Genomic DNA, 13,938 nt, shown 5'->3' with positions numbered 1-13,938 from the left:
GGAATCTTTTGCCCAACATAGGGCTCGAGCCCACAACTCTGAGATTAAGAGTCTCATTCTTGTTTTGCCTTGATCTGTGTTTGCAAGAACAGATGTATAAATGCAAAGCAATGTCACTAGCATTCATGTGGGTGGTTCTCTCACTGTGAGAAGTGTAGTTGCAGGGAACCAGGCAGAGGGGCCTTCTCGGTAGTGGCACCTGCCCTGTGGAATGTCCTCCCATCAGATGTCAAGCGAATATATAACCTACACAACTTTCTGAAGACATCCCTGTATCAGGAAGTTTTTTTATGTCTGGTGTTTGCTGTGTTTTTATTGGGTTGGAAGCTGCCCAAAGTAGCTGGGGAACCCAGTGAGATGGGCAAGGTATAAATAATAAAATCATTATTATTATTTTACACCACTGTGTCCCACATCAATTGCTGGGGTTGTCCCTAGTTCAAATCTCACCTGAGCCCTGAACTCATGGGTGGCAAGCGTCTATCTCTTAGCTTTAGGCCTTGCATCTGTAAAATGGGGATAATAATGTTGACCTGCGTTTCAGGGCTGCTGCGTATGAACTACTGGGAGCTGGTTGAAAAAGACAGCAGAATCAAGCAGCCCATGTTCCCTTGGGACTGTTCCACCACAAGCAGAGGAGGTGCATACCTGAATGATCTCCATTAGAGGACAACCAGTGGAATCCCTCTTCCCTCCCATAGTAAAAGAGCATGGCACTGAGAATGTTAAGGTAGAAGCCTTCTCTCTCACACAAGTGGATTTTCTGTATGCAGAAAGACCCCTTCGTCCCTGCCCCCCAAGGAAGCATTAAGAAATGGAACCTCCTCCCCCCCCCCTTAGCATGATTTGGCACAGACCAGTAAAACCTTTACCTTTCCTGTTGATTGCAATCACTGATGCCAAAAGAATGTACGTAAATGGCCAAAGCTCTTATTATTTATACCTGTTGTTTATGTGCATACCACACCACACTTTTGAGGAGGAGCAAATTCTTGTCTCTGCCCAGATTGCATGAAGATGAAGGCAACTAGAGTGTGCCTGGCCCCCACCCTATTAATAATGCCCACCTAAGATCCTAGTCCTTCTTTGCTCTAACTCCTCTCCAGATAAGAGAGCAGAACAGAAGTTAAAAGTGAGTTAAGGGTTAAATCAAAGTCACCATTTTTGCAAAAAAGTGAGGGGAGTCATGAGAAAGTTTGAGAAGTTTGTCTGTTCAGGCCCAGGCAGCCATCTCTGAAGTTTGGGTTTCAAACCAACAGGACAGTATATCTAAGTAGTATGCAGTTTGGGGTTAAAAAAATAATGATAATCACTGCAAATTTCACCCTCTGCACTGTTTCCCAGATGGGAGTGCACAATGGTCCAGCCCCCTCCCCACAATTCTTTGCAACAGAAACTACAGTTTCAAAAGCAACCCTACCCTATCCTACACATAATTTTCTGGGAAATAACTAAAGGGAGAGAAATTGGAAGGGAGGAAGGGAACGCACATAACTCAAATCCAAATCACAGACAGATTAGAAACCCACACACTCCAGGAAGGGCCTGGGATAGCAATTAGAGAGAGGTTTAGGAAGAACAATAAGGTTTACTTGGACAAGAAAGGGATTTGGGGAGGGGGGGAGAGGACACAGGGAATTGAGGATTTTTGCAGAGAATGAACTGTGGTTACAGTAAGGCTTGTCCATTCTGGGGGATGTGAAGATGGAACACTTTTTTTTTTTTAAAAAAGGCATCACTCTGCAAAAGGTCCTGAATTATCCACACCCCAAATTCAATCTTTCCATGCCACCATTCTCTCTCTCCCCCCCTCTGTTCGCTCACCCACCCACTCACTCACCCACAGAGAGAGGCCGTTCGCATATGTATATATAGAAAGATTAAAAAGGCTTGGTGTACTATTTAGTTAATTGGATTTTGTCAGAGACCTTATCAGGAGCTGGGAACTGAACACCCAGCTGGAGGGGTGGGGTGTGGAGGGGAGGGAGGAGAAGGGGGGGATTACTTGACACAGCAAACCTCTGCTGTATTTCCTTCCACTTCAGAAACCGGCTCAAATTTACAGAAACAAAATCACAAAAACAAAAACACCCCTCCCCATCCAAATGTGATTCCCAACTGTTACCTAGAAACAGTGGCTTAACAACAGATAGAAGAAATTAAATAGGCCATGGGACTGTGTTATCCACCGCTGGGGAATATGGCGGGGGGGGGGGAGAAGAAAGAGAGAGAGAGAGAGAAGAAAGCAAGCGAAAATGTTTATGTGGAGCAGAGACAGATTAGAAGTTTTTGCCTTGTTCCGAACACGGATGACAATATTTCCGATCTGGTTGATCGAGAGTTTCCCGAAAGTAAGGGAGGAGCCCCCAACAAACGCTTGGTGGGGTGAAACCCACCAGCACTCTTTTTAAAAAAAGAAAAAAGAAAGAAAGAAAAAGTGTTGGGGGGAGTCCCCTTGCCCAAACGCAAAACTCTCACTGTGTGTGTGGGAATTTTTCTTATGGGCAATGACGGCTTTCCTTTCCTTTGCACAGAACCAGCACAGACAATCAACCAGCCAACGTAGAGTTAGCTATATTTACCAACACCCACAGATTAAGCGGAAACCCAAAGGCGAAAACCTGAAAGCATTCAAGGGAGTAGTGGAAGGGGAAGCCCCAGGTCTCAGAAGAACCTGGCTCCCTCAAAAAACACATATTAAAATAAAGATATCAACATGCAATGTAAAGCAGCAGCACAGCAGCACATACACATTAGACGCACACTGCAGTCCCAGCTTTTGATCCTAAAGCCCCCCCCCCATCCTCTATCACAACAGGGTGGGGGTTGACACAGTCCACAAACAAACCAAGGCTTTCAAATTTCAAAGGTGACATAGAGTCCATGTTACCCAGCTACCCACTACCACTCGCGGTATAGCTTCTGATCTTTCTTAATAAGATCAAAAGCTGGCCAACAGGGGGGAGAAGGGCAATGGACGGGGGGGGGGCAGGCGGTTTGTCACCCCAGCTGGTTCAGGCCCTGGAGAGATCTCGTAATACGTACAGTGGTTGGAACTGTTCCAATGCTGGTTTCGGACAGGGGTGCTGTAAGGGTTGTTTGGATTCCCGGGTCCTTTGTCCTGGATCAAGCACGCACGGTTCTGGTTGTAAAAATCCATCATGAAGAAGGGGTTAGGACTGCTGTTTAAACCAGCTACATCCACACTTTCGTACATCTTCTCCAGGCGGAAGAAGAGGGTAAGAGGGTTGGGGGCTGGTGGGGGAACGGGAAGGAGGGAAGCAAGAGGAAAAGTTTGGTTTACGAAAGACCAAAGAGCAAAATCCTACAGTGGTGATGATGATGAATCCAGAGGGATGAGGGGAGGTTTGTCTGGTTGTTTTCTGTTTTCTAATCTCTCTCTCTCTCCCTTTCTCTCTCTCGATCCCTAGTGGGGAGGTATTTAGGGAATCCAAAAGCGGCTGGGGAATCCGCCAAACAGGCTGAGTTGGCCACCAGTGTTTTTGCTTAAAGTTTTTTTTTTTTTTTAAAAAAGAACACACACGCATACACACTCACACCAAAAGATAATATTCAAGTCTTCAATCTTCTATTCCAAGCATATCCCTTGGGAAACAAGCCGGCCAATCCAGTCTGAAATGCTTCTCCCGTTTCAAGACCGAAACATATTTATAAATCCAAAAAAACAGAAAAGAAAAACGGAATTCTTACTTTCAAAAAAAGACAACAATAAAATCCAAGCCTTTCCAAAAGCAGTATTCTTTGAAGAAGTCGGTTCCCTGGTCTTAGAGAGCATTTTGGTCACAAATCCTCCTCCTGTTCAGTTCCATGATATTCTCTCTCTCCCCCTCTCCTTCTCCAGAACTAACCAGAGGAGAAAAGGAGGGGGGGCGTTATTCTTTTGCAGCAACTTCTTCCAGAAAAAGGGTAGAAAAAGTTACACACTCACGCGCTAGAAAAACAACCACCCAAGTAAAATAAAATAAAAATAAGACTTCCTGCTTAGGATTCAATAGCTTTTCCTGTCTGGCAAGAGGACTGAAGACAATGCACAGAAACTGTGCTCATGGGTTTTATATATATATATATACATATATTAAAATTCCACCTCTGTCCTCCCGCCCCCCCCCTCCACGGAAAGAGGGTGGAGGGGGAAGAAAAATAAGAAGAACTGAATTGTACAAATGTGTTGCCAGGTTCTCAATGCCTGGGGAGATGCCAGAGGCCTGGAACCCTCGAGTCTCCTCGGATGGAAGAAGATTTTTCTCCAGCTGCTTGCTCGGTCTCTTCTCTCCCCGGGAAAAAGAGAGAGAGAGAAAGAAAGAGAAAGAGAGAGGGGGGCGCCGTGTGCGTGTGCGCACGTCGCGTGGTGTGTGTGATGTACAGGACTGATAGATTAAAGGCAGCGCACAATCTTCCCTGACACGAAAAGTCGCCTCTCAGCTGGCTTAACTCTTTCCTTACCTGCCGCGGTCTGTGTCTTGCGCAGCCCCAGCCAACTGCGGAAAAGCGCAGGCTGGGGGAGGAGGGGGAGGGGAGGAGGAGGAGAGAGGAAAATGAATGAATGAAATCAAGGAAGGGGGGGAGGAGGAGGAGGAGGAGGAGAAGGGGGAGGAGGAGGAGGGATGGAAGCGGGTGGGAAATGACAGGCATAGAAAAATGCCTCTCCGGCAGCTGTCTCCAGCTACAAAGGCGCGGCGGCCACGGCATCCTCCTCGTGTGCCTTCTCCATCCCTGGAGTGGAGGGCAAGCCGGAGGAGAGCCCCCTCTTTCCCGGTTGCTGTGGCTCGGCAGCGGCCAGGGCGGCCCCTTCTGCCTGCATCACCCCTCTGCGAAAGGGAGGTTTCTGCTGCTCCTCCAGCCGCCCCTCATTTGCGTAATGTTATGCAGCTGAACTCCGCCTGAACTCTCCTTGCAAAAAAGCTTCACCTCCAAATGACCCACTCGCAGGCCTTCTCCTTCCCAGTGACATCACGGGGGCGCTCCCCTCCTCCTCCTCCTCCTCCTCTTCTCCTCCTGCCAAGGGCTGCCACCGGCATGCCGCCGCCACACCGCACAGCCAAAAGCCAGACCCACCAGCAACAACGCAGGCGGAGATGCCCGGTTTTCCAGGGGGCTGTGGAGAAGGGGCCAGCCCAGAGAGACAGGGGAAGAAAAGCCTGCTTACATACCCATTAGAAAGGCAGGAAGAAATAAAAGGAATAAAAGATGTACACACACTGAAACACACACACACCGGACCTGCCAAAGGCTGCGAGTTCAAATTCCACCTGGCCCCAGAGCACCTGCCAGCTAACTAGGCGCTGGAGAAACTAGGAGGTGCTGGGGAAATGTCGATGCTGAAAATGTTTTGAATAATGAAACAGGATAGAAAGCCGCCTCGGTGGCCACTCTGAGCCCTGCAAAGTGGGAAATGCAAAATAAGGGAGGGCAACAATTGCCTTTAGGTAGGCCAGCCAGGGTTTGTAATGTAGGCAGCAAGCTTTTAAGTCACACTGGTCTCTTTGCCAGGCTGGTGTTTGAGGAGGAAAGGGGGGTTAATACACTTGCAAAAAGGATTTATGTAATTGTTTTTATGTGCTCTAAACTATTTACATACAGTGACTCACTAACAACCATTCTGTAACCTAGGCCAGAATGTTTATCCCCACAGTACAGAATAGTAGTCTGCTTTTGCCTAAGGACACCTAGTGGATTTAGAGCTGAGCAGAGATTAAAACTGGTGAATTTCCAGCTCACAGTGCATGCTTCTGACCACTATGCGACATCAGTTCACCTGTTTCATTGGCAATGGCTTCTGATTTTAGAAAGTGCAAGACTTCAAAAATGAGAACTCCCAGAATGAAAGGAAAGCGAAAGAGTAAAAAGGAACTTTTAAGTCTGCATGAGAGAGAGAGCAGGGACGCAGAATGTGGCCTCTAGCATAGATTCTAGCAGCCCCTATGGAAAATCACAATCTCATTTAAAAGAAGTAGCAAGTTTCTACTCCTTGCAGCTCTGGAGTTGTATAGACATGTTTGCAACTTTGCGGGCAGAGGACAGCAAAATGTTTGCTCTCCACAGAGCAACATCACGTTCAAGAACACATGCGAGAACAGAAAACCTGCAACATTTCACTAATGCATGCACATTCATGCGAACACCTATTCTCACACCAGTGAATGCTGCCAGATCGACACACAACCATTACATATTTCCAAAAGTCCTCCTCTGCCTGCTGTATGCTATTCAATTATTTCTTAATAGCTAGGTTTCTGACACCAGGCTGGGGAATTGATGAACCGACTTTTTTCCACTGAAACGAAACTAAAACTTGAAAGCTTCCTAGAAATGTTTAATCTCACAGATCTGCTTGTGCCCCAAATAGAACTGCTACAGCTCAGACAAACCGAGCAACCTTTGGGATCTTGATAGGCAGCTACCAAGAGGGGAAGCGGTTCGCAGTAATCTGGTGTTTGGGCAACCAAGAAAGAATTTTCCCTACTGACAACTTGGATCCGGTCGTGTGATTTTCAAAAGGATGGTGTTCCAGAAAAGCGCAACTGTCCCCATAATGTTATCATCTGCTTGCTGCACACTCTTCCAAAAGAAGCACAGCATGCGGAATGCAGGCTGCGTTCTAGAGGAGCCATAGTGTTCGCGCACGTGCATTTATGTGCATGCACACCGAGGGCCTGACTGCTTCCCTTCTATGATCTGAGATGATTCACTTCCAGGGCAGGCTTGCTACCGCAAGGCCTTCCCTGGAGCCCGCAGGGTCCCCACCCCCCTACCCAAACTGGCTTGGAAGAAGCATCCTTCTGCAGTCCATAGAAAAAGTGTGAGGTGTGTGCTTGGTTTCAGCAGCCGGGGTGGGGGGGTGGGGGTAGGATGGTACCCATGCAAATATGCCCACTGGGACAAAGAAGTTGGCGACCCTTGTTCTAGGAACTGGGTGGAAGGTGTGTGTGTCAAAAGTTCTCTAGGGTGTATGAACTTAAATAAATACATTTGAGACAGTCCCAAAATCTTCCCCAAAGGGAAAGATGAAAACAGTGGCTTAGCTCAGGGACATAGGAAGCTGCATGATGCCAAGTCACATCACTGATGCATCTAGCTCACTATCACCATGGAATAGCTCAGTTGGTAGAGCATGAGAATCGTAATCTTAGGGTTGTGGGTTCGAGCCCCATGTTGGGCAAAATATTCCTGCATTGCAGGAGGGGGTGGACTAGATGACCCTCGTGGTCCCTTCCAACTCTACAATTCCATGATTCCATTATGTACACCAGCAGAGGCTCTCCAGGGCATTTTTCAGCTTTACCAGTGCTCTATCCCTGAGCCACAGACTGCCCCTCTTTACAGGGGACAGACACAATAGATAGACAGACAGACAGACAGACAGATGGCATATGGGAAGATTACAGCAGAATTTAAAGCCACAGCTATACCTATTTTGCAATTCTGCATGGGGTAGAATTTGGTACTGGTCAGGACCTGAGATTCTCCAATTTGATAAAAGCAAGAGCACACAATTCGAGTCTTAAGTCCACGAGCAACGCTTGGTAGCAGTCAGGAGACAAGACATCAGTCTCATCCTGCATGCTCCTTGCTCCCACCCACGACTAGCTTAAGGAAAATAAATTATTCAAAGTAAGAAATTAAAATAATAATGTGCTTAATATGAGCAATTTAGATGTGTTGTCTAAGAATTCAAATTCGAACCACACATTATCAAACATTATCATTGTCATAGAATTCAGATATTCACAGCAAAGGGTTTTTGCAGACCTGTGTATTTATTATTGGCATGGATTTTGAGAGAAGATTTGTCCACAGAACTAGGCACTGATCTGGTCTTCTCTAGAAAAAGAAGAATGCATATCAAGTTTGCATTCCAGGATCACAGATGAATTGTACAAACAAGAGTGGTCTGAGCAGGAGGAGAAAGCCTTCTGGAGTTAAATTAGTGCAACACTTTTGCTCTGTATATATTACATTTTCTACCCACCCAGTACTTTACTCCTCAGCTTCTACACAAATATTCACCTGTTCAGAAATGTCCCAGATACCTTAAAACACAAATTTCCTTTGCTTACTGCTTGCAAGACAGGATCTTTCACAAATCAGGCACATAATTCAGATGACACAGGAAGAGGTGTGGAACGCTCAAGCAAACAGAGAAAGCAAAATAGTCCCAGGTGCCTTGAGGAAGTGAGCCAAGCCCTGTGTTTTGGACAACTTTCCTCTCCCCATCAGGTTTTCTTAGCCAATATGATCCACAGAGCAACTCCTTTCCAATGCTAAATGGTATCATCAGGCCCTGAACAAAAGCTGGAACGACAGCATCCTCCCATAGAAAGTTTTCAGAGGCATATATATCTAGGCCACCAAACATCACATATCCAATTATAGCCCCAATGTTTTCCACACAGATTCCTGCATTGCCTTGCACATATTTGAAGATGTGTTCAGAAATTCATCTCCTTCACTCTAGATTTCCATGCATATGGAGGGAACGGAACAAGATCTACATTTGTCTCTTTTTATTCTATTGTAGTTTTGTTTTTACAGAGTAATAGAATTGCAGATTTGAATGGGACCATGAGGATCATCTAACCCAGTGGTTCCCAAACTTGGGTCTCCCAATGGTTGTTGAACTACAACTCCCATCAACCCTAGTTAGCAGGGCCAGTGGTCAAGGATGATGGGAACTGTAGTTCAGAAACAGCTGGGGAGCCAAGTTTGGGAAACACTGATCATTTTAATTTTATTATATTTTACGGTTGGCCTTAATTCTTGTCAGCTGCCATGGGTAAGCACCAGAAGGTCAGGGTATAAATTTCCATATAAATAAAATATGCTATTATATATATTTTTAAAAAATGCTTGCAGATTCAGAGGGACAGAGGAAGCTGTTTTATACCCAGTCAGATTACAGTGGTACCTCAGGTTAAGTACTTAATTCGTTCCAGAGGTCCGTACTCCAGGATTCCAGACAGTTCTCTCCCAGCCTTACTTGGGAGATGCTGGGGACTGAATCTGGGACCTTCTCAATGCAAAGCAGACGCTCTCCCACTAAACAGTCCTTCCCCAAATCATGACAGGGACTAAGTCACATGATGGTACCTTGAATGGTCCACCATTATGGTAGCCCATTCAGGTTCTCAGCATGTGACTTAGTCCCTGCCATTTGGTTCATGTAGATATCTAAAACGTCCCACAAATGTTTGACTATGTATCTCTGGGTAGCGCTATATGCAGGCCTTGATATGTGCCATGCTCAACAAGGCTCAGCCCTGTTTTAAATGCCAAGGTGAAACCCAGGATCATAGGAGAGCAGAATAGATGAAAACGCCACTCAGCGCACGCAGAGTACACCTTCCTCAACAATAACAAGAGAGCGCCCACCAATCAGGGAAACAGAGGGGTGGCTAAATCTGAGAATGGCTTTCAAGGATAGAAGCATACATTTCCCCTAGAAATTAAGCACTGGGTTTATATAGGATAAGGGACGCGGGTGGCGCTGTGGGCTAAAGCCTCAGCGCCTAGGGCTTGCCGATCGAAAGGTCGGCGGTTCGAATCCCCGCGGCGGGGTGCGCTCCCGCTGCTCGGTCCCAGCGCCTGCCCACCTAGCAGTTCGAAAGCACCCCCGGGGGCAAGTAGATAAATAGGTACCGCTTACCAGCGGGAAGGTAAACGGCGTTCCGTGTGCGGCTCTGGCTCGCCAGAGCAGCGTTGTCACGCTGGCCACGTGACCCGGAAGTGTCTTCGGACAGCGCTGGCCCCCGGCCAATAGATGTGAGATGGGCGCACAAACCCCAGAGTCTGTCAAGACTGGCCCGTTCGGGCAGGGGTACCTTTACCTTTACCTTTACCTTTATATAGGATGATGGGCAGCTGTTAAGCCATCCTGTCAAGAACTCAGGGATTCGCATCAAGAGGCAGACTGGATAGAAGAGGATCACACTTTCTTATCACTTCCAAATTCAAAAGAAACCCAAGTTGGATGTTTAAACAACAACAAAAACACAGCTAGAAAATAACAGCCATTCCTCATCACTGATAAGGAGACTCCCCAGGGCTTTCTGTCAAAAGCTACTTGATGCAATGTGGAAGCACTTATGAAACAGTCCTACAAATGTGCGGCAAGCGCACCCACACACAAACACAACCCCCCCCCAAACTCTTTCTAATCAAACCTTCAAGGCTTGAGATCTCCCCCCCCCCTCAACCCGGGTTTGGGGGGGGGTTGCTGCTGTTTATGGTAAGCACTGTTAAGAAAATGCCTGGGAAGAGGGCACTTTGGTGCTATTTTCTGTCTCTGACAGGACAATGCCATTCTGGTAAAACAGTAACAGGTAAATAAATAGGGAGCAATTCAGGCCTTTGAAAGCCCTGTCATCCCTTCTCAAAAAAGACCCTTAAAAAGGTGATAAGGTCAGGGATCAACCCCCACCCACTATAAAATACATTCAAAACCATCCCCGCCCCGCCCCAGCTCTGGCTTTCACCCCCTGGATGTTTTGAAAGGGCTCCTTACCCATATTTTTTTAGCACTGGAAACACTGAAATAAGCCTGCATTTTGAGCCCCAAATGCATCTCTACTCAAAGGAGTCTGAATAGTTCCACTGGACCTTGGACTTCCAAATCAGCACATTAATTTCAGGTTAGGGACCGAGGCCGTGTTCACTGCAGAGGGGGCGATGGTGGGATATTTCTGCTTAATAAATGCTTTAACAACAGCACCCCACCCCACAAAGTAAGGTGAAGGAACAGCAGGCATACAAGGTCTTCTTTGGTGTGTGTGTGGGCGTATCCCCACCCCCTCACCAAAAGAACCTTCCCTTTTATATTTAAAATTACAGTGGGGGGGGGAACATTCTAAAGAACAAATTTTTTTGCAGAATTGGAGCTCACAATATCTGTTTAAATCCAGTACCAAAAAAATGAGAGAAAGAGAGTGGGGAAAGGGGGGAGGGACTAATAAGGTTGATTACATTAATCAAATTAATGATAATATACGCAATTCTACAATATGATTTAGAAATCTATTATACTAGTATATTAAAAAAGGTTCTTAGCTGTCATAAAAAAGTCATTAGTTTAAACTCTTAATGTAGACAATTAAAATACTTCAATTTGTTCATTTCCATCACAAATTCTATTGAGCCATGGAATAATTGGCTTTTACACACACACACACACACACACACACACACACACACACTTACACTTGATTAACATGGGGTTCTGCTTAAAGTGGAATATGCACCTGCTCTCTTTAATCGTGCATCATGGGAACACAGAGTAAGGCCCATCCTGGCTTGTAAACCTTCTCTAAAAATCAGAGGACAGGGAGAGCTCTTACCCTTACAAGACTTAACTAAATGCAATCTCTCTCTCTCTCTCTCTCTCTCTCTCTCTGTATTCCTGTACTTACAGCATGTGTGAATGGAGCAACAGCAAGAGTGTTGCCCTTAAATAACCTCAGTGGAAATACCCCACCAGGAATGTGTAGATGCAGCCTAAGGTCAATAATGAGCTCAGCTGGTACAGCATGTGACACTTAATCTCAGGGTCCTGGGTTTGAGCCCCACATAGACAAAAGATTCCTACATTGCAGGAGATTGGACTAGATGACCCTCGTGGTCCTTGCTAACCCTACAATTCTATGATTCTATACGGTCACCAAGAGTGCAGATTTTTAAAGGATAAATGAATAAACCCTATCTAATATGTGCTCTTCTCTGGTCCTTCAAAATGTGTAGAGTCTGATGCGCAATTTGATGGGGAATGAAATCTTATTTTCAGAGATTGAGTTTTCAAACCTGCCTCCCACCCTGCCAGAAATTGGTGGTTTGCATGTGCATGTGTGCGCTCCATGCGCTCCAGAGAAAAAAGCTCAGTGGGGCCTGTTTAAATAATAATAGAAAGTCAGAGGCTCTGCTTAGCCAGCAGCTTTTCGAACAAAAGCCCCCAGTACTTCCTGTAGGGAACATGACAAATGTCTGTTTTGACTCATTTAGTAAGAGACTGCGATGAAAGAGAAAGGGGGGGAAAAGACAAAGAAAGAAAAAGAGCATAAGAAAGAGGGGGGAAAGATCACAAGTCAGAGAGAGAGAGAGAGAGATTAAATATGGGAGGAGAGCGAAGATACGCATGAGAAAAGAACAACACAGAGATATGTATGAGAAGGGGGGGGCACATAAATAAAAAAAGAGAAAGGAAGAGGAAGAGGAGAAGAGCCAAAACAAGAGCAGAGAAAAGTAGATGTGAGAAGAGGAGAAATAATAGAATATACCAAAACAAAGAGGGGTGTGGGTGCTGATTATATGAAAGGAGAAGGAACAATGAGAAAAGATGAGACAACAGATAAATAGGAGAGAAAATAAATAAAATGAGCAATGCCGAGAAACCTACTAACTACTAGCCCTGCTGTTAAAACGATGGGCAAAGTCCAGCCAAAGTTAAGCACTTTTAAGACCCCTTGTTTACAATGGAAGAGAACTATGCTCACGCTTAAATTTCCCCACTGAAATGAGTAGGAATTCAGGGTCTTAACTACGCCTTCCAACACAGCCATCTTCCCAGGAAGGAGGAATTCCAAGTGCCTCGCTTGGAAGTCCATTTCAGCTACCGGTTCCCCCACCCCCAGCCCAGTGCTTCCATCCAGCACCACCTTCAAGAGCCAGCAAGACAAAAACAGCTTGCACACAAATTGCATCCTCCCCTATGTGTGAGACTGTGAAGACATATGAATTTGTGAGTCCGTCCGTCCCCCCCCCCCGCATGCATCCAGGGACCCACTGGTAGATGCATTAAGTAATCATAACACCAACCAGCAATGAGGAGAGGATGGAGAGTGGTGCTTGACTTGGCTTCAATCTTGGACTGTGTCTAGTCTTGGCTGCCCTCGTTTTAAACAGGCATGAGGACAAACGAGGAGGTACGGTACACACAAGCGAAAACACGTAGAGAGCATTCTCTTCTAATTACTATCCCTTCTGCAGTTGTCATCAGGGCAGCTAATACAGGAGTGCATCAAGGGGTGTACTTGGTCGCCTGAGCTGAGTAGCAATTGCCTCTGGTTAACTGAGCAAGCGGAGGGTAAAATTTTGGATTGGGGACAGGGAATACAGTTGTACCTTGGTTCTCAAACTTAATCCGTTCTGGAAGTCCGTTCCAAAACCAAAGCGTTCAAAAACCAAGGTGTGCTTTCGCATAGAAAGTAATGCAAAAAGAATTAATCCGTTCCAGACTTTTAAAAACAATCCCTAAAACAGCAATTTAACAAGAATTTTACTATCTAACAAAACCATTAATCCATAAAATGAAAGCAATAATCAATGTACAGTACTATAAAATAAATAAGACAGTATTGTAAATGATTAAAATTATTATTTTTTTCTTACCTGCACTGATGATAGTCATTATTTGGATGGGAGGCTTTTATCCATCTCTGCAGTCACACAATCAATCAATCAATCAGTAGCTGAACTAGGTTCCACACAGTCACAAAAACTAATTAATTGAAAAAGCCTCAAAAACAAAAACACCAAATAAATAGCAAAAACAAAAGCACCAAACTTAATCAGTTCCAGAAGTCCATTTGACTTCTGAAATGTTCAAAAATCAAGACACAGCTTCTGATTGGTGCAGGTGCCCCGGAAACAATAGCTGACAGCCGCATTGGATGTTCAGCTTCCGAAAAACATTCGAAAACCGCAACACTTACTTCTGGGTTTTCGGAGTTTGAGAACCAGAGTTTGAGAACCAAGGTGTTTGAGAACCAAGGTACCACTGTACTGGGTTGGAACAAGAATAATAATAATAATAAATTTTATTTATATCCCGCCCTCCCCAGCCAAAGCCGGGCTCAGGGCGGCTAACAATAAAACAGTACAACAGTACAAGAGCAAGTCAGTCACTGAAATCCATGGAACAAGAGTCATGAC

General features: G+C 45.5%; 2 protein-coding genes across 6 annotated transcripts in view; one reads left to right on the top strand and one right to left on the bottom strand.

Annotated features, from left to right (window-relative positions):
• GJD3 (gap junction protein delta 3) overlaps window positions 1-13,938 on the top strand; it is a 348,483-nt gene that overhangs the window by 68,701 nt on the left and 265,844 nt on the right. The window lies entirely within an intron of this gene.
• Window positions 1-13,938, bottom strand: part of RARA (retinoic acid receptor alpha) — a 194,792-nt gene that overhangs the window by 52,399 nt on the left and 128,455 nt on the right. The window contains exons 1-2 of one of the 5 annotated variants that reach the window (XM_082197307.1): window positions 4,465-4,975; window positions 3,046-3,142 (exon numbers count right to left, since the gene is read on the bottom strand). The exons of 2 other annotated variants lie outside the window; for them this stretch is intronic. In XM_082197307.1, the coding sequence (XP_082053433.1) occupies window positions 3,046-3,142; window positions 4,465-4,710 (343 nt within the window). In that variant the 5' untranslated portion in view covers window positions 4,711-4,975. 2 more of the 5 variants (XM_082197311.1, XM_082197310.1) reach the window with 2 other exon arrangements.

The sequence above is a fragment of the Podarcis vaucheri genome (genome assembly GCF_965113315.1).
Source record: "Podarcis vaucheri genome assembly, chromosome: 13".
In the NCBI taxonomy this organism is placed as follows: domain Eukaryota; kingdom Metazoa; phylum Chordata; class Lepidosauria; order Squamata; family Lacertidae; genus Podarcis; species Podarcis vaucheri.
The sequence above is the reverse complement of the archived record's forward strand: the minus strand, read 5'-3'. Positions and strand labels throughout refer to the sequence as shown.